The sequence below is a fragment of the Gossypium arboreum genome, chromosome 6, assembly GCF_025698485.1.
Source record: "Gossypium arboreum isolate Shixiya-1 chromosome 6, ASM2569848v2, whole genome shotgun sequence".
Lineage (NCBI taxonomy): Eukaryota > Viridiplantae > Streptophyta > Magnoliopsida > Malvales > Malvaceae > Gossypium > Gossypium arboreum.
In genome coordinates this window covers 18,850,811-18,869,487 of record NC_069075.1, presented here as the reverse complement: position 1 = coordinate 18,869,487, position 18,677 = coordinate 18,850,811, and the positions used below count along the sequence as shown (strand labels likewise).

At 36.6% G+C, this 18,677-nt stretch overlaps 1 protein-coding gene across 1 annotated transcript; it reads left to right on the top strand.

The window, feature by feature from the left end:
• Positions 1-16,115: 16,115 nt before the first annotated feature.
• LOC108485906 (protein PHLOEM PROTEIN 2-LIKE A9-like) lies at positions 16,116-17,153 on the top strand. Its single transcript, XM_017789750.2, has 3 exons — positions 16,116-16,256; positions 16,371-16,459; positions 16,580-17,153. Exons 1-3 carry the CDS (start codon positions 16,203-16,205, stop codon positions 16,953-16,955), a joined length of 519 nt encoding a protein of 172 aa, XP_017645239.1. The 5' UTR covers positions 16,116-16,202; the 3' UTR covers positions 16,956-17,153.
• Positions 17,154-18,677: the final 1,524 nt, after the last annotated feature.

The following is an 18,677-nucleotide window of genomic DNA, read 5'->3' as shown; positions in this document are numbered from 1 at the left end:
TTCTTGGACAACGGATAGACAAGCACTTTCAATCGATCTATTATGCTAGCAAAACTTTGATAGCCACACAAGAAAATTATACGACGATTGAGAAAGAATTGTTGGCTGTGGTTTTTGCATTTGATAAATTTAGACCATATTTAATATTATCTAAAGTTGTCATTTACACTGACCATTCAGCTCTTCGATACCTCTTTACTAAAACGGATGCAAAACCTCAAATAATAAGATGGATTTTACTGTTGCAGGAATTCGATTTAAAAATTCAAGATAAGAAAAGAGCAGAAAATCTTGCAGCAGATCATCTATCTAATTAGAAAACCCACATCTCAAGAGACTTGACGAACAAGAGATAAATGACTCATTCCCTGAAGAACAACTCTTTGCTATATCTGACTCTGAGGAACCTTGGTTTGCAGACATTGCAAATTATTTAGCTGCTAACGTTATACCAAAAAGGTTGACACATCAGCAAAAGAAGCGATTCTTTATTGATGTGGAAAACTATTTTTGGGAAGAACCTTTTCTTTTTCGTATATGTGCAGATCATGTGATTCGAAGATGCGTTACAAAGATAGAAGCAATTAAAAATTTGGAACGTTGCCACTTAGGACCGATTGGAGGACATTACAGTGGAACTAGGACCACACATAAAACACTCGAATCAGGTTTTTACTGGCTCACACTATTAAAAGACGCAAACAGTTATGTTGCTACTTGCGATAGATGCCAACGAACAGGTAATATATCTAAACGGGATGAAATGCCCCAAACGTACATGCTTTCATGTGAGATATTTGATGTATGGGGTATTGATTTCATGAGTCCGTTCTCTAGCTCGTTTGGAAATAAATACATATTAGTAGCCGTTGATTATATGTCTAAATAGGTGGAAGCCCAAGCTTTACCTACTAATGATGCTAGAGTAGAGGTGAAGTTCCTTAAGAAACTTTTCTCTCAATTTGGAGCACCTAGAGCAATTATCAGTGATAGGGGCACTCATTTCTGTAATGCTCAATTTGATAAAACCCTTAAGAAATATGGTGTTTACCATAGAACAGCTACCCCTTACCATCCTCAAACTAGTGGACAAGTCAAAGTCGTTAACTGAGAGCTTAAACGTATCCTAGAAAAGACTGTAGAGTCAAATAGGAAGGATTGGACAAAGAAAATAGATGATGCTTTATGAGCCTATAGAACCTCTTTTAAGACCCCTATAGACTTGTTTATGGGAAGAGTTGTCATTTACCGTTTGAACTAGACTATAAAGCATTCTGGGGTACAAAATTTCTGAACTTTGATCCCAAACTTGTAGGTGAAAAGAGATTGATGCAGTTGAACGAGCTAGATGAATGGCGAGCTAATGCCTATGAGAACTCATGATTATACAAGGAAGCAACGAAGCGCCGCCATGATGCTCTTTTAAAGCAACACAAGCAATTTGAAGTTAGAGATCTTGTCCTGTTATACAACTCAAGGCTCAAATTGTTTCCTGGGAAGCTTAAATCACGATGGTCAGGTCCTTTCATAGTCCAAACTGTCTTTCCATATGGCACAATAGAGGAAAGTCACCCAACCCAAGGCACTTTCAAGGTAAATGGACATCGTCTTAAACTTTATAACGGTCAGGATTTTAAAGACAATGAAGAGGAGTTATAGCTCTGTGAACCCGCCTAGCAATCCTACAAGGTAAAGTCGAGCTTAGACTCTAAACAATCGCTTCTCGGGAGGCAAACCAAGCAGTAATCCCACTAAATAACTTAGTTTGTTTTTCCATTTGTTTACAATCTAACTGCAAGTATTCTTGGTATACACGGCCTAGCACACGGGCGTGCTTTAGGTCGTAGGATCCCCACAGGCAGCAGACACGGGCATGGCCATGGTCGTGCTAAAACAGGATAAACATTTTTCCTAAATTAGTAGACACACGAGCTGCGATAAATAGCCACGACCGTGCGACATGGCCGTGTGCACTACATGGCTAAGGGACACGGGCATGTCCCAGATCGTGGTGAAATTGCACTTTAATTTCTGAAATAAATCAGTAGACACACGGGCTGTGATAAATCGCCACGATAGTGTGAGGCAGTCGTAGAACAGACACGACCGTTAACACGGGCGTGCTTGAGGTCGTGTGAGAACTTGCCTAAAGATCAAAATGTTCAACAAAGTCAGAATAGAACACGGGTTGATGCCACGGCCGTGCTCGAAAGCTGTGCGCAATCCTGATTAATAGACACGGGCATGTTGGAATGAGCACGGGCGTGGGAGAAATGATTAAATCACCATATGGCCGTGCGATGCGGCCTTATGGACCACACGGCCCATGCCTACGGGCGTGTCCGCAAGCCGTGTGATATACTAACTTCAATCAACAAACCATAAACACAAGGCATGAACACGGGCGTAGCGTAATGAACACGGGCGTGGAAGAAACGAACAAATGTGCACACTGGCGTGCGACGCAACCGTGCTCACCACACGGCCTAGGGACACAAGCGTGTTGAAGGGACGGTGTGCGACACTGACTAAGATTTCACAAAAAAACACGGGTTAGGAACATACCACACGGGCGTGGGTCAAGGTTGTGTGGCCCAAAATAGGGCTCACACGATCGTGGCTCCCTTTTTATTTCCTTACTCTAACCCTAATTTTCTCCTATCCCTTTCAAAATCTACTGTTCACCCATCTTCTCCACCTAGCCCCCTCCCCTTCTCCAATATTCTTCCCCATTTCTTTTCCCTTTCTATTCTTTACTACCTCTTTGTTTCTATTTTTCTATCCTACTTCTCTATCTTCCTTTCTTATCTTCGTCTTTCTCTCTTTTCTCTTCATCTTTCTCTCTCTTCCCCCTCCCTCTCTGACCACCACCCGCCGCAGCAAGCCACCGCGCCCCATCGCCAACCACCACTCTCGGTTTTCTTTCTTGCATCCCTAACTCCGTTTTACTATTTTAATCTTCCATATTATGTCAATTATTGCTATTACTACTCTTAGTTCTTTATCAATATTCTATTTGAGTGGATTACTATTACTACTCTTGCTTTAGTGCTTTTATGATTCCTTATTCATCATTAATTCAAGTAAAGCTTAGGACATTAGTAATATACTATATAGAATTTAGGACCATATGTTTTGTTAAGAAAATTCATAGTTGCTTATATAATGAGTAATCAATTAGTTAGTTTTTTTTATGTATTATGATTCTACTTATTTTGTCTGCCTGATTAAGGCACATTTGGATTATTGTTCTTATTCGTTTGGCTGCTATGTTGATTCGAGTTAAATGATTACTTTTGCAGATACCATGATGAACCCAAAAGGCAAGAAAACTGTAGTCTCTGCCTCTAAAAAACGAAAATGAGTGACATCCTCCTCAGGTCCCACCACTGAGATACGACATCCATTCCTCTAATTTCCACCAGGGCCCTAGGAGGAATTATTTCAGATCCTACGTGCTAGACCCTTTGGTGTGGGCCGTTGCATCGATTAGACTGCATTATAGCAGGCCCACCTAGCTGATTTGGTTAGGGCCCTGCTAGCCACCGCTCTGTGGGACCGATTTTTTGATATTATCGAGCTGAAGTATCTAGAGTTCACTTTGGAACTATGCTCAATGTTTCAATTGTAGACAGTTATGGCGGAGCACGATGACCCAGGAAAAGTCCAATTTCGCCTTGGCGGTCTGGTATGGCAGTTGAGTGTCCTAGAATTTGAAGCTACTTTGGGACTTTATACAAATGATTTCATGGAGGCCAACAACTTTCCCTACCTCTACTGCCACATCCACTATGCTCCTTCATCATGTTGGAATGCCATGATGCCTGCTATAGGCATCTATGACCCCAGCCGTTCCAAGGCATCGACTCTAGTTCCAACTCTGCGATATCTCCACGCTTTTTTGGCATACACATTAACAGGGAGACGAAAGGGCACTGGTGTCATTAACACTCACGACGCATACTTCCTGTGGAGTATGAGGCAGGGGCACATTTTTTATCTCACCTACTTTATTGCCCTGGCTTTTGGCCGTCAAACCGAGCGATACCGAAAGGGAGTCATTAGCCTTGACCCATATGTGACTCGTCTAGTGCGATATTTTGGGTTCCTGAATACAGTGACACAGTCCTTTTCACTCACACTCATTGGCCAGATATCCCCACAGGGCATCCAAAGTATGCTCCATATGCGGATGATTGAGCGTCAATGTGGGTTCGACCCTCCTCAGTACTGACTTGTACGAGCTACCGATAATGATGATGCTGAGGATATTCCTAACGATATCCTTACTTTTCAGGAGGACCCACCTTCTCAGCCACTACCGAGTCACCAGTTCATGCAGCTGCTTCATTGTCAGAAGTTTTTGACCACCTTCATTGCTTTGAGCAATACTGCACTCAGCGATTCGACAGCATCGAGGCGACTCTACAACAAATTTGCCAACATTTTCACATATCGCCTCCAGCACCACCACCTCTGGATCCAGCTGTCGATGAGGACCTTTGAGTCCATTTATCTTTCAATTTTTTTCTTTTTATTTTTGCGTTTCATTGTCTTTATTTATCATTTTTTTAAAAGGCATTTATTAGTATAATTTGAATTTTCTTTAATCTAGTTATTTCATTATTACTAACCATAACCACTCTATCAATATAAATCCCTTAAACATTACTAATGGCATCGCAGTTTCATAAGGTTCAGTCAATGGGTGCTACTCAGGAATAAACAAACGATCCTCCACGACTACCATATCCTGCTCGACCACGACCATAGCCACCACGACACTGACAACCACGATAACCTCTTCACTGGCCATTATGATTGTGGAACCCAACCTCTACCACCACCTTCACCTCTGTCTACATGTTACATACACATCACTTTCAATGTCTTTAAACCCATTTCCGCTCTTTCAAGGATTACATCCAAAAATTTAGGGCAGTTTCACTTCTCTCCCTCTCTTTTGATATTATGCTTATAATTATTATTATCTATCTTTGTACATTGGGGACAATGTACATCTTAAGTGTGGGGAGGTTATTTATGATTATCAGAAAATCCCTGAATTTTTATCTTCTTCTCAAATAAATCTCTCATATTACTATTAGAATGAATTTTGATTGATTTATGATTTTTATTGATATGTTTTGAATTAGATCATAGGTAACTGTGTATTGATGGTTTAAACTTTTAGACATTAGAGGATCAAGCATGATAAATTGACTTTTGAAAATTAGAATTGCTAGGTTATTTCCCTGAATTGAGGCATTATCTTGAAGTTTTAAATTTGCAGGATTAACATCAAATATTCATAATTGTCGTGAGATTTTTAGCCTTTTAGAGCATATATCTTTCTTGCTCACTTATTTTATTGACTATGAGTGTGTCAACATTGATTTGCTATTCTAGAACTTGCATTGATTATACATGTCGAGACCACACCTTTGATTTGATATACTAAAATGATAAAAGGCACTTAGGTTTTAACCCATTCACTCTACAAAAAGTCTACCCACATAATTGACCCCTTGTGAACCCCTTTTGAGCCTTAACTATTAGTTCTTAATTTTTTTCTTAATATTAACCCACAATTTAACCATTTTTGATTCGTTAAGAATTTCTCCCTTTCTATTGATTCCCTTTTTATCTAGATTTGGTTTGATTAGTTACCTAACTATGTTCGTTCATCTCAATTGTTGAATTATTCCTTATTATGTACTTTCCATTATTGTACTTGTCCTTATTCTTAAAAAAAAATAAAAAAAATTATATTTATTTTCATATTATAAAAAGCTCACTTCATTAGTTCCGAATGGTTTTAATTTTGGAAATTTTTTGTAATTCAGTAATTAGCTTTATTATCCTAAGTTTGGTAATTTATTAAATTGATCTCGATTCTAACCCTTAATTTTAAGCCTTTATCCACACCTTTAACCCAAGCCCCATTACAACCCTGTTAAAGACCTTTTGATTTGTGTATCATCTCATTTATAGTGGTGGAGATTTTATTTTCATGCAAGCCTATGGTAATAACTTTTCATGTTTGACTATTGAGCGATTAATTATTGAACCTTAAACACTTTGAGTGATTTGAGTGAATCTTTAGTGAGGATGTCAACCCTTGTCGATTTGGAATTAAAGGTAATTACTTAAATGAAGGGGGATACCTATGATTTTATGATTGAAATGCTCAATTTGGGTTGTTTGAAACTTTAATGATCTTTTAGTTCAGCTCTTAACATATGATTACTTGTGGATTATTTCGAACATTATTTATGAGAATTATAAGTTGAGGAGAATTTATTTTAATTGTGAGTTGAGGATTTTGCTTGAGGATAAGCAAATACTTAAGTGTGGGGATATTTGATAAACCGTAATATATACATATTTTTACCCCATGCTTGGTATATTTATGAATGATTTTTCCTTGGTTTTAGTGAATTTGATGCTCCTAATATTTTAATTTTATGTTTTATACTCAGGAAAGCTTAGAATAGTAAAAAGTATGAGAAACGGGTTAAAAAGGGACAAATTGGGCCTAATTCAGTGTTTCACACTGCCTAGGTACTTCCACACGGGTGATCCACACGCCCGTGTGTGACACACAGGTAGACCACATGCCTATGTGTCATGGCCGTGTCGACACTAAACCAAGTCAGAATTACACACAGCCTGAGCACCTTCACACTGGTGTGGCACACGGCCGTGTCCCTATCGAGCCCAAGTCTAATTCTACTCGGAAAAGGCTAATTTTAAGGGTTTTGAGGCATTCTAAAGTCTACATAAACATGCTAGAAAGGGATTGAAGGGGGACACGGAGAATAGAAGGTAGAAAATACTTGAGAACAACCATCGGGATCAGCTCAGAAGGAGGATCTACATCAAGACTGAAGATTTCCATCCAATTTCCTAGAAGTTCTTTGGGTTTCTTTATGTTTTGTTGTTTTCCAATTTTTGAGATGTTTTCCATTATTATGAACTAAACTCCCTGAATACCTAAGGGAGATGAAACCTAAGACGAATCTTATTACTCTTTGAATTATATGATAAATACTTGTTCTTATTCTTAATTGTGAGATTTAACCCTTGTTATAATATTCTAGGATATTAATTCAGGATTTTGATGTGCTTATTCAGTGGAGCAAAAGTCCCTATTTAAGAGTAGATAGTTCATAATTAAGCGGAGTTGCATGAAATCCTAGAGATAGGACGACATAAATCTACCGAATTAGAGTCAAATCTAATAAGGGAATCCATAGATCGAGTTAATGTGACATAGGGGTTTTAATTAGAAAGAGATTTCGATTAATCAACCTAGATTCAGTTGTTTTTAGTTCGAGAGAGATATTAACATAAATCAGGGAATCCTACGGATTAAGTCAAGTGAATAAGTCATCTAATTTAGAGGTAATAAGTAAAGTCTAAGTGAATTCTTCCTTGAGTATTGTCTTCTCTATCGTTTATTTTCCAAAAGTATTTTCCAACTTTAATCTCTGTCGCAATCTTAGTTAATTAGATAATTAGTTTTAAATTAAGAATTCTCTTAATTGTTAGGCTAGATAATAAAAATATAGTAATTACTAGTAATTTTAGTCCTTCTGGATACGATATTTCCAGTCTCACCATAACTATACTATTCGATAGGTGCACTTGCCTTAGTCGAATTTTTAGTTAATTTCACGATCATCATGCATTGATGCCTAGGATGGGGCTGAGACAAGCTAACTAGATCGAGGCTGGGCACGTGTTCGTTAAGGCCGTCTGAAAGGCAATGGCGATAAACAGTTGAAGGGCTCAAACGATGAATGCAGAATTGTATTCACGCGACTTGGAGACTTTCCAGGTTCAAGAGTACATCAGCCGTCACTCGGGTTTTTCGCCTAGGTCGTACACAGTTGATTTGCAAAACAAGCGTTGCGAGTGCAGGATCTTTCAGACTCTTCAATATCCGTGTGCACATGTTCATGCAGTGTGTGCGAGAGCAAACTTAAATGTTGAACAATTAATAGACAAGGTCTACACATTGCAATGCATATTTCATACTTGGGGAAAAGAATTTCCTGTAATCCCAATGTCTCGAACTGAGAAGTTCCACTGCCTACTTTCGAGATGCTACCGAACCGTAGTCTCCATAGACATCCTAAAAGTCGACCACGATCGACGAGGATTCGAAATGACATGTCAGGGAGACGGACGAACCCAAACTATGCACTGTGCGATGAACATCCGACCATAATTGATCAACTTGCCCATATCGTGTCTATGTTTCCAGTCAATCGTCTCGTAATGCCGAATTGGAGGATGATGAATGATTTATTATTGAGCGCATATTCTTGTAAAGACGTAAAAGTATACAAATTATACGAATGACATACATTATTCAAATTATTTTATTACATTCTTGTTTTCTAATTGTCCATGCTTTTATTAAATTCAAATAAAGCAATATTTATTAAATTACAATTTAAGTATATAAATTCAAATTCAAATAAAGTTTAATTGAAAGTGAATTGAAATTAAAATTGAAATTGAAATGAAATTCAAATAAAATATCAACTTAAAGCAATATTTATTAAATTATATAATAAATAAAATTTAACAATTATAATTTAAATAAATAAAATAGTATTTATTAAAAAAGAAGTTATAATTAAAAAAGAGAAAAAGTGAAATGGAATTCAAATTGAAATGAAATTCAAATGAAATTAAAAAAAATGATATGACAATAAATGACAAGCCAGTACTTGTGTCAGGCCTATCAAAACAGGCTACCTAATGGCTAGCACCAACAACCCAATCTGTCAAACCAGCCTATCAATGGTCGGCTTCAAAAAATTAAATTCTATCAGGCCTATGAGGCCCAATTTGTGTCAGACCAACCACTCAAGGGCCGGCATCAACAGGTTAGGTTGCTCTGACATGACCAGACGGGGCACGAGACAAAATTTAATTCTTTTCTTTTTTCCTTTTTTACCCTTGCTCAGCCACTATGGCCACCTACTATAAATGGCATGCTTCAACCCAAAACCCGATCACCACCATTGATAATTTTCGTTCACCGCCGTTCGCTTCGTTTACTATCGATCACCTCCAATCAATGTCGATCACAGCCGATCACCACTAATCACAGTGGATCATCGTCGATCACTACCGTTCATCATTGATCACTGTCGTGGATCACTGCCAATCACCACCGAATAAGGCCAACGCAGTCGATCATCGTTGATCACTGCTGATCAATGTTGATCACTCCATGAATCCTAGTCCTAATCCTCTTCTTGTAACATCCCAAAAACCATGTTAGAAGAAATAGAGTTTTGAAACCAAGAGTGCCATCCTTTGACTATGGGTTTAGATCTTGGATATTTTGATAAGTAAATTGGTTTGGTTTAGTGGTCAAGTGTGTTGGGTATGTGTGTGAGGTTTTCGGTTCGAATCCTGTTTCTGGAAATTTTGTTATTTTGTTTAAACCCTTACCCTTGAACGTTTGGCTTATAAGTTAAATTCAGTCAATCGATGTCAAGAATGAGCCTGTTGGTTCAATGATTAAGCTTCTGTATAATCCTTGGTCTTGTGTTTGAATCTCTTTGAAAGCAATAGAGAATGTTTTATTTTTGAATTTCATTTTTGTTAAAAGGTAGTTAGTTTCAGTTGGTTATTTAAAACCTTCCAAAAACCTCCGGTGCTTTTATTTTCATTTTGTTCTTTCTTTTTCTGCGACATTTTCTGTCATTTTGTTTCCGTTCTTCAGTTTCTTCATTTTGGTTCCTTATTTTCAAGTAACCTTTTTTTTGTTATGTTATGTTATATCGATTTTGTACGGGGTTTGACTTCTTCTTCTAATTAATTTGCTGGCTGGTAAGTTCGATTTAAAGTTTTGGTATCAAAAGTTCTTCGAGGCAACTTCGATATTGGAATGTTAGTTTTTAGCGATTTGATTGTAAATTAATCGTTTGTTAGGCAATTGCTTGCCGTTTATGGATAAGAATTCATCCTTGTTGCTCTTGCATTGAGTCCGTATAAGGTGGGTATTGAAACCCCTTCTTATTCGAATTTTATTCGTCAAAAAATGGGAATATTGATGCCACACGATCGTGTGCTAAGCTGTGTGGTAGGTCGTGTGAGTCACACAACTGTGTGCCAAGCCATGTAACTTACTGTTCACAAAAATTAGAGGCACACGAGTGTGTGCTCAGACCGTGTATGGTTATGAATTATGTAAGGTTCACACAGGCTAGTGACAAGGGCATGTGTTCAGGTCATATAACTCACTATTTGTGAATTAGAACTACACGTGAAGGTGACACGAGCTAGTTTTTCAGGCCGTGTGAAACCACACAGGCGTGCGCAGCAATATTTGGATTTTTTTTGGGCCACAAGCATCATTTGAAACGAACACAGACCTACTATAGGGTCTATACAATCTGAGTTAGGCTATATAACTTGATATTTGATGATTTGATGATGAACAACTTGTGGTATGTACGTATGCCTGCTATGTTTGAACCTAAGTGAGTAGGATTTGTTAGAACGTAATGTGCTATTGTCTGATGTGTACAAATTATGCAAGTACGATTTGTATTCTGTTAAGTTTGTTGATATGCCTCTGTGTTACTCTATTGATGAAGAATATGTGACATCTGATTATGTTAGATTGATTGTTATTGATTCTGATTTATAACCCTCTACGTTACTTTGTTGATGAGGAATACACGATATCTGAATATGTTAGACTGATTGTTACTGATTCTGATTTTTAATTAAGCATATGACTTCATGAAAAATCTAATATGGTCCATTGAGTTTTGATAAATCTGTTTTACAAAACATGGACTCTCATGTATCCTGATTCTGTTACTGAAAGATAACATGACTTACATACTCATCACTCTGATTCTGCATATGTATGCCATTACACGTTGCATGGGATTTGGGTTGATGTGAAAGGAGAAAGTTTTTGGCAGTTAATGATTTGCATTATCTGGTGGTTTATCCACAATTCTGTTCCGGTAACTCAACTGTACTATAGTGGTTTGACCACATGTAATTGATTTGGCAATCTTAACTGTAAAGTTCTAGTGGCACCGTCCATAGTTATCTGTTGGCGTGATTTGGCTGGACGAGTTCTGGGGGCACTCTATTTTGGTGTGTAGCAGAGTTTAGGTAATATGTTTTCTAATAAATCTACATTCTGATCTGTTTAAAAAATACAATATTTGCATAACACATCTTCTTCTTTGCTCCTTTCTGTTTTGCTCTACTTGATTTGTTATGTTTTACTTCATTCTGTTTTGTTCGGTTTTGTTGTATTGCCATTGTGGAAATGTTCGTGGTACTCTAGATCTATTCCGTACTGGTTATAAAACTATTATTAAGTTCTTTGCCTTACTTTGATTTATATAATAAAATCCGTTTATTTGTATCTAAGTTTGGTTATATGCGATGCTTGGTAGCTCACCCTTTGCCTTATCGTAATCCATTCAGGTGGACATCTGAATTACGACGGAACAGCGTACGGGAGCTTAGATTATTTTGCATTGATATAATTATGATTTGATCTTTTGAGTTTGTAATTTATTTTTTGACTTGTATTTCTTTTCTTTTGATAATCTCATCAGTATCCGTCGATTTCTAACACAAAACTACAAAATCACCTAAGTAGATTAAAATGAATTTCTAGTTTTCAAAGTTAAAATTTTGAAAATAAAACAGTTTTCCACACTTTGGTGTAACTCGTCCAAATTCAGCTCAAACTTCTAGGTAGGGTTTGAGGTGTTGCACTTCTAAATGATGATAACCACGTTGCTAAAAATGTGAATAAGGTAAATTTTATACCAAATGACCCGTTTACTTTGAATAACTATGATAACTTATTTTTTAAATGGGAAATATAACATTTTATATTTACTATAAATGTAGGATCAGTACCGGATTGTGAGACCTCGATTGCATGATCCCATATATTTTTTTGATTCTAGGGCTTTCCCGTAATTGAACGTCGCGGGTTTTGAGGTAGCCTCATACATTTAGATAGCTGATCTACGGGCCGATTTAATATTATCCTGAGTTGAAAAATGACGTTCAGAGACACACACATTCCACATCCCGTATGGGGAGGTTACCATTACACTGCAAGACGTAGCAGTCCAGCTAGGGCTGTCTATTAACGGCGAAGCAATGACAGGGCTTGAAAAAGTGCTCGATCCTTGTGGCACTGGCACTTGTGAACGGTTACTTGGAAGAGTGCCCCCCAATAACGATGAAGGAAGATTAACCAGTCTTAAATTTACTTGGATAATAACAAACTTCCAAAATCTACGGAGTAGTCCAACGTAGATGGACATTATCTACGTTGCAAATCTACGTTGCAAGGGTATTTATTCTGCAACTTATAGGTGGAGTATTGATGCTAGACGTGAATTAAAATAAAGTCCACATCATGTACCTCCCCTTACTAGAGGACCTCGAGCAAGCCGAGAGATTTTGGGGCACTGCTATATTAGCATGCTAATACCGCGAGCTTTGTCGAGCAACAAAGTTGTCTACCAAGACCATGGACGGTTGCTGCCTTCTATTGCAATCTTGGGCATTATAATGAATGCCATTTTTGGCAAAAATGAGCCACCAACTGTGTGTGTGGCCACTCGTGAATAGGTGATTTGTTACTCATTTTTGCATGGAAAAAATAATCCAAATTTTTTTCTATTTTTTAGTTGGGCAACTCTACCAGGATTCGGGTGATCGTTCATCATACCCGTGTACTGTATGATGATCGAGACCCATTTCAGGATTGTGTAAAATATGCTTTCAATTTTTTTTTCAAATACAATAAATTTAAATTAACTAATAACGTGTTGCCAATACTGTGTAGTTTCTATGGATGCTATATGTCGAGGAAGGGACTGCGACGCTTATACTATCATGGGTTACCAAATAGCAATATCTGTTCGTGTCAAATGTTCCATTGATTCATTTCTATATAGTGGAGTGGCACGATGGGGTCGGGTATTGAGACAGTTCGATTGCATGCAACCTATTTTGAACCCTCCCATATTACTATGGAATATTTAGACAAAAATGGTTTGGGTTGGGATGTAGTAAATTGGGCAGATAAACATGAACCGTACATTTTTCTATGGAATGACTGACCTTCAAGGTGCCCTCTCTTGTATGTTTTAGAAGGAAGGTTCTCTCCTATGCACGAGTACGCAAAATGGTATATGGCAAATGGGAAGCCCTTCATGTTACAAGGTCGTTATATGCTGCTCCCAGAAGATACGCAGCCAGAATCTTCCCAATGGCCACAGACGAATGCACAATTACGCTGTAATCGAGTTCCACCATTTGGGAACATTGATACCAATTCTACCTTTAACCTTGATCCCGGGCCCTAATATGAAGCATTTGGCACGTCATCATACCACCCAAAGCCTGAACACAATTACTTTCATCGTTTGAGGATATATTTGGCAACGACCTCAAGCCTCAACATTCGTCACACTCCAGATAGTCCTCATACCACCTGGAGCTTAATCGGCAAGCACGTACACCTACTATTGAGGATATTTTTCCATCGGCACCTTCGGTCAAGCAATACCTCTTAACTCCCGATGATGATGTATATGATTATACCACTTTCTTAAGTACACCGAATGAGACACCGAAGGCCGGACTGACCAACTATGAAACACCGTAGCAAGGTGCACGACATCGCCGATAAAGGCAGACAGACTATTACATGTCAGTGCCGGGGATGTCTTTGGGATCACAACAATTTTGATTTTTTTTGTAAATATTTACTTTAGTTTGTAATTATTTTGTTTAATATAAATTTAATTTTTCTAAAATAATTATTTTTTGGATAAATGACTTCAAAATATTTAATAGAACAAATATATAATTCAAAAAAATAATAATACTGAACAAATTAAATTTATAGATACAAGAAAATACAAACATTCTAGAATATTAATACACGAAAATATAAAATTCGAACAATAAATAATACATACTAAATTAAATTTACGGATACAAGAAAATACAAACATTCTAAAAATTAATACACGAAAATATAAAATTCGAACAACAAATAATACTGACTAAATTTGATTTACAGATACAAAAATAGTACAAAAAATTTGAATAGTAGTTTCTCCACAATTAGTCGTCTTCTGCTTGAATCAGGTCTACATTGCATTATTATTCCACCTATAAGTTGTGGAATAAACGTCTTGAAGCGTAGATAATGTTCATCTGCGTTGGACATCTCGGTTAGTCATATATGGTGTAGAAAGTTATCCAACCTTTGATGAAATAATCTTTATGATTCACATGGTAGTATATAATTCAACTCCATTAAAACATAACAATATTTAATTCAACCCGGAAATTCGATTCTAAACTACAAAACACTTCCATATGCAATCCACTACAAAAAACTCATTTGATGATACACTACAAAACACTCTCATTTTGATGGTACTCTCAACAATTTTTTTCTCATCCAATGACAATAACATAACCCAAACCATTCCTATATATAGAGTAAGGGGGTTTCGGCTATTTGATTCCCAAAATTAAGAGAAATAAATTTTTTATATTTGGTGTCGGCTATCAGTGTCCCAAAACTAATTTTTTTGAAAAAAAAATGATAAAGTTAATGCTAGCCATCAGTGTCCCAAAACCCCAAGAAAAAAAATTCAAGTCCTAAAAAAGGTGGTGCCAGCCATCTATAGGCTAAAAAAAAAATTGTAAGTGTTGGTGTCGGCCGTCTATTGGCCAAAACCCAAATGTTTTTTCAAATAATGGTATAAATGTACACCAATATGATACGATGTCGAAAAAATATCCTGATGCCGGCCATTAAAGTCCCAAAAAGAAAATCAAAATTTTAAAGTCTGACACAATCATCAGATAATCGTTGGGTCAAATTTCAAAAGAGTGTTCGCCATTAGATTCTCATAACTTAAATTTACTATTCATTATAAATTATTTGGGTGAATATTTTTGAACCATAAAGTTTTTATAAATATTAAAAATTTTTTGCGTGATATAGGTAAAATAGAAGCGGAGGGGCCTCCGCAGGAGCATCTAGTTCTCAAATATATATATATATATATATATTCATGGCTGCCAACTTTAATCCACACGTCATTCTTCAACGTCTAAATTATGCGGCACAAATTGCGTGACAATGATATGCATACATGCAAAGACGTTAATGATAAGAACTACTGCCCAAAATTTTAAAAAAGAAGAAGAATTGTTTAATAAGTTGGTTAAATATTCTTCTGGCCGACCATGGGAAAGGAATTCATTCAACTTTTTTCAGTGGGGCTTACAGTTTCACGTATGTTCATTGGATTCCAAAGATGTTAATGATCGACTACCAACACTCTTAAAGGGAAAAAACACCATATGGAAATAAATGCAACTTTTATATATACATACAGCCACCTTTGAATAAATCAATTAAAACGGGATCCACTCATCTCTTCTAAAAAGCTTTTTATACTAATCTAAAAGAATTAGGGTTATAAACTTACGTTCATTTCTTTATTTTTAAGATTGTTTGTGTTTAGTTTGTATTTGTTAAGAATTTTAATTTCTTTGTTCATGTTTGTTTAATGTTCACGAATATTAAACGAACATGTTCATAAACATATAATTGAACATGTTCACGAATAATACTAATAAATAATAAATAAATACATACATAGACACACATATATTATTTAGATATAAAATAGTCAAATATAAATATTAATAATTATATTATAAATGAAAAAAATATAAATCAAAATAATTTTATTAATATATATTAATGGAATTTTTATAAGAAAATATCATTAATAAATAAACGAGTCAATAAACTAGCTTGTTTGTGAGCATAAACGAACCGAACACACCTCTATTCATGTTTGTTCGTTACAAACATAAAATTTTTGTTTATACTCGTTTATTTAGCTTAATAAATGAACATTATACGAACGGTTCACAAACAGTTTATCAAAAATTTATGTTCATTCATCAAAAAAAGTTGATTCTTTTCGTTTTCCAACATGTTTTGTTATCCTTTACTTTGAGGAGTCATATTGAGCAAAAAATAAAAATAAAAAATTCCTTCCTACCACTACCCTCACCCTTTATAAAAATAGGGCTCACATTTCATTTCAAAACATAACAAGCTCTTCATCTTCACAATGGCTAGCAAGTCTCATCAAGATGCAGATCCCAATGCTATCATAGCAAACGAGGTAAATACATGGTAATATCAATCAAATTTTAAAGGATGAACCAGACGTGTTGTTTGGTTATCAGGAAAATAATTAAAATGTCTCTGAAAAGTTATTTTTCCTTATATTTCGCAGGGAGATTTTATATTTAAACCCAAAGCATTTAACATTGTATGGGGAAATGACAGTCGTTACTGGCGCATTCCTCGCTCACCTATACCAGAGTACGAGTTAGAACAAATCTTTTTTATTTATTTATTCATTACCCTTGCATTTTTAGAGAAATAAGTTGATTAAATTTGTGTGGAAGTAAAAATAATGGTAGTGGAAACGTGGTTGTTTAGTGAGCAGGAAGCAGCAGAGCTGATTCAGGTATCTTGGTTGGAAGTAACGGGTTCAGTGAAACTAGAGCCTTTAACCAGATATGAAATCAGCTTTAAACTCAGCTTCAGAAGGGATTCTTTTGGATGGAGCGGGGCACCTATTTTCTTGATGGCCAAGGTAGGGAAGAAAGGTAAGTACAAGTGGAAAAGGCTCAAGGAACTAGACAACTTGCCAAAGGACCCCATTATGGTTCCAACCGATGATTCCTTCACTATCGAACCTATTCTTTCAAACGAACCCGACAAAAGGCTTTATTTTGGTTTGTATGAAGTCTGGAGTGGGAAATGGAAGGGAGGTTTGAAAGTTCATGAAGCCATCGTCAGGAAATTAGGTTAACAACTGAATCCAATCCAATCCAGACAGGCATTTATTTGATTCTGTTTTTATATAAACATATATAATTATAAGCTGCTGCTTTTAGTTTGTGTTTAACTTTGAAAGGATTCAATAATGTAATAATGACGACAATAGTTGGTTCCTGTCAGTCATTGAGGTTTTTGCTTTTCTTGTTACACTTTCATTAAATATTACAAACTCCATTCCGCTTTTTCTTTTTGATTAAGAGGGAAGAAACACTAAAATTACATCAATTAAAATACATTTTAATCAGGCTTCCCCAAGCACAGACTACATAGCAGTGAGAGCGGAGTACATGGCCTGTATCTTCCTTGATGTTCGAGGAAAAAATACAGGAATCACTACTTGCAAGATGTCTCCCAACTCTTTCTTCATTTGCGAGTAATTTCATGCTAAATGCCAACCATAAGAATGACCCTATCCTTTGCCACCATTGAACTTCGACATCACCTTCTTTCTGGAGTCTCTATCAGCTTGTAATGGATACGCTGATTTCATATTGAAATTCCTTTTGAGGATTCCATTTCCAGCCATGTACATCATATCTAAGTCATTTTCCATAGGTGGAACGATGGTTGCAATAGTATTCACTGCGTCATGAGAAATTAAATGCCCGAACTGGGACCAATCCCAAGCCCGTTCGAATCTACCATTGATGCGACCAGAGTAAAGCTAGAGGCATCGATATTTTGCTGCACCACACTACTAATTAGAAGCCCATGATTCGGCAACCACTTATCTTTCTGAAAGTCTACATGCTGACCATTTCCAATGGTCCAAATTATACCATCACAAACATTATTTCAAGTCTTACAAATTCCTTTCCAAAGCCAAGAACAATTCTCACTCGGAAAAAAGGAAGAGTAGCTTCCCATTTATATTTAGACGGTAAGATCTGCACCCATAACTTATTCTTACTTAACACAAGATGATAACAAATCATCATCAAGAAAAAGCAATTCAATTCCTCCATTCTTCTAACGTCGAGTCCCCCTTCTATTGTAGGTCGAGATGTCACGGGGCTAGACCTTTCGTCTTGCAATGCCCGTGGTTTTAGGCGATTTCTTCGCTTCAAATGCACCTAAGTCTGCCTAAACTCTCGCAAAGTGAAAATCCCCACAGAAATTCTCTAAGACACAAAAGTATAGCGAAAATAAACTCGAACGGAAAAGCAACAAAAAATAGAAAAGTCCAAAGGAAAATAGAACACTAACTGTTTGAGTAAATACTTTCAAATATATTCAAACTATGAATGAAATAATTACAAATGAAAAGGAGACCTCTATTTATAGTTGAACTCCCCAGAACCAACGGGATTTACACTATAGGAAAATAGGGCTTTAGCGGCGTTTTTAGTGGCGTTTTATTAAAAAATGCCGCCAAAATTTTAAAATTCAGACCAATAGCGGCGTTCTAAAAAAAAACGCCGGTAAAAACAGAACAATAGCGGCATTTTTTACTAAAACGCCGCTAAAAACAGGGCATTAGCTGCGCTTTAGGTAAAACGCCGCTAAAAACTAGAGCATTAGCGGCGCTTTCGGTGAAATGCCACTAAAAACCAGGGCATTAGCGGCGCTTTGGGAAAACGCCACTAAAAACTAGAGCACTAGCGGCGCTTTGGGTAAAACGCCGCTAAAAACCAGAGCACTAGCGGCGCTTTTGGTAAAACGCCGCTAAAAACCTGAGCATTAGCGGCACTTT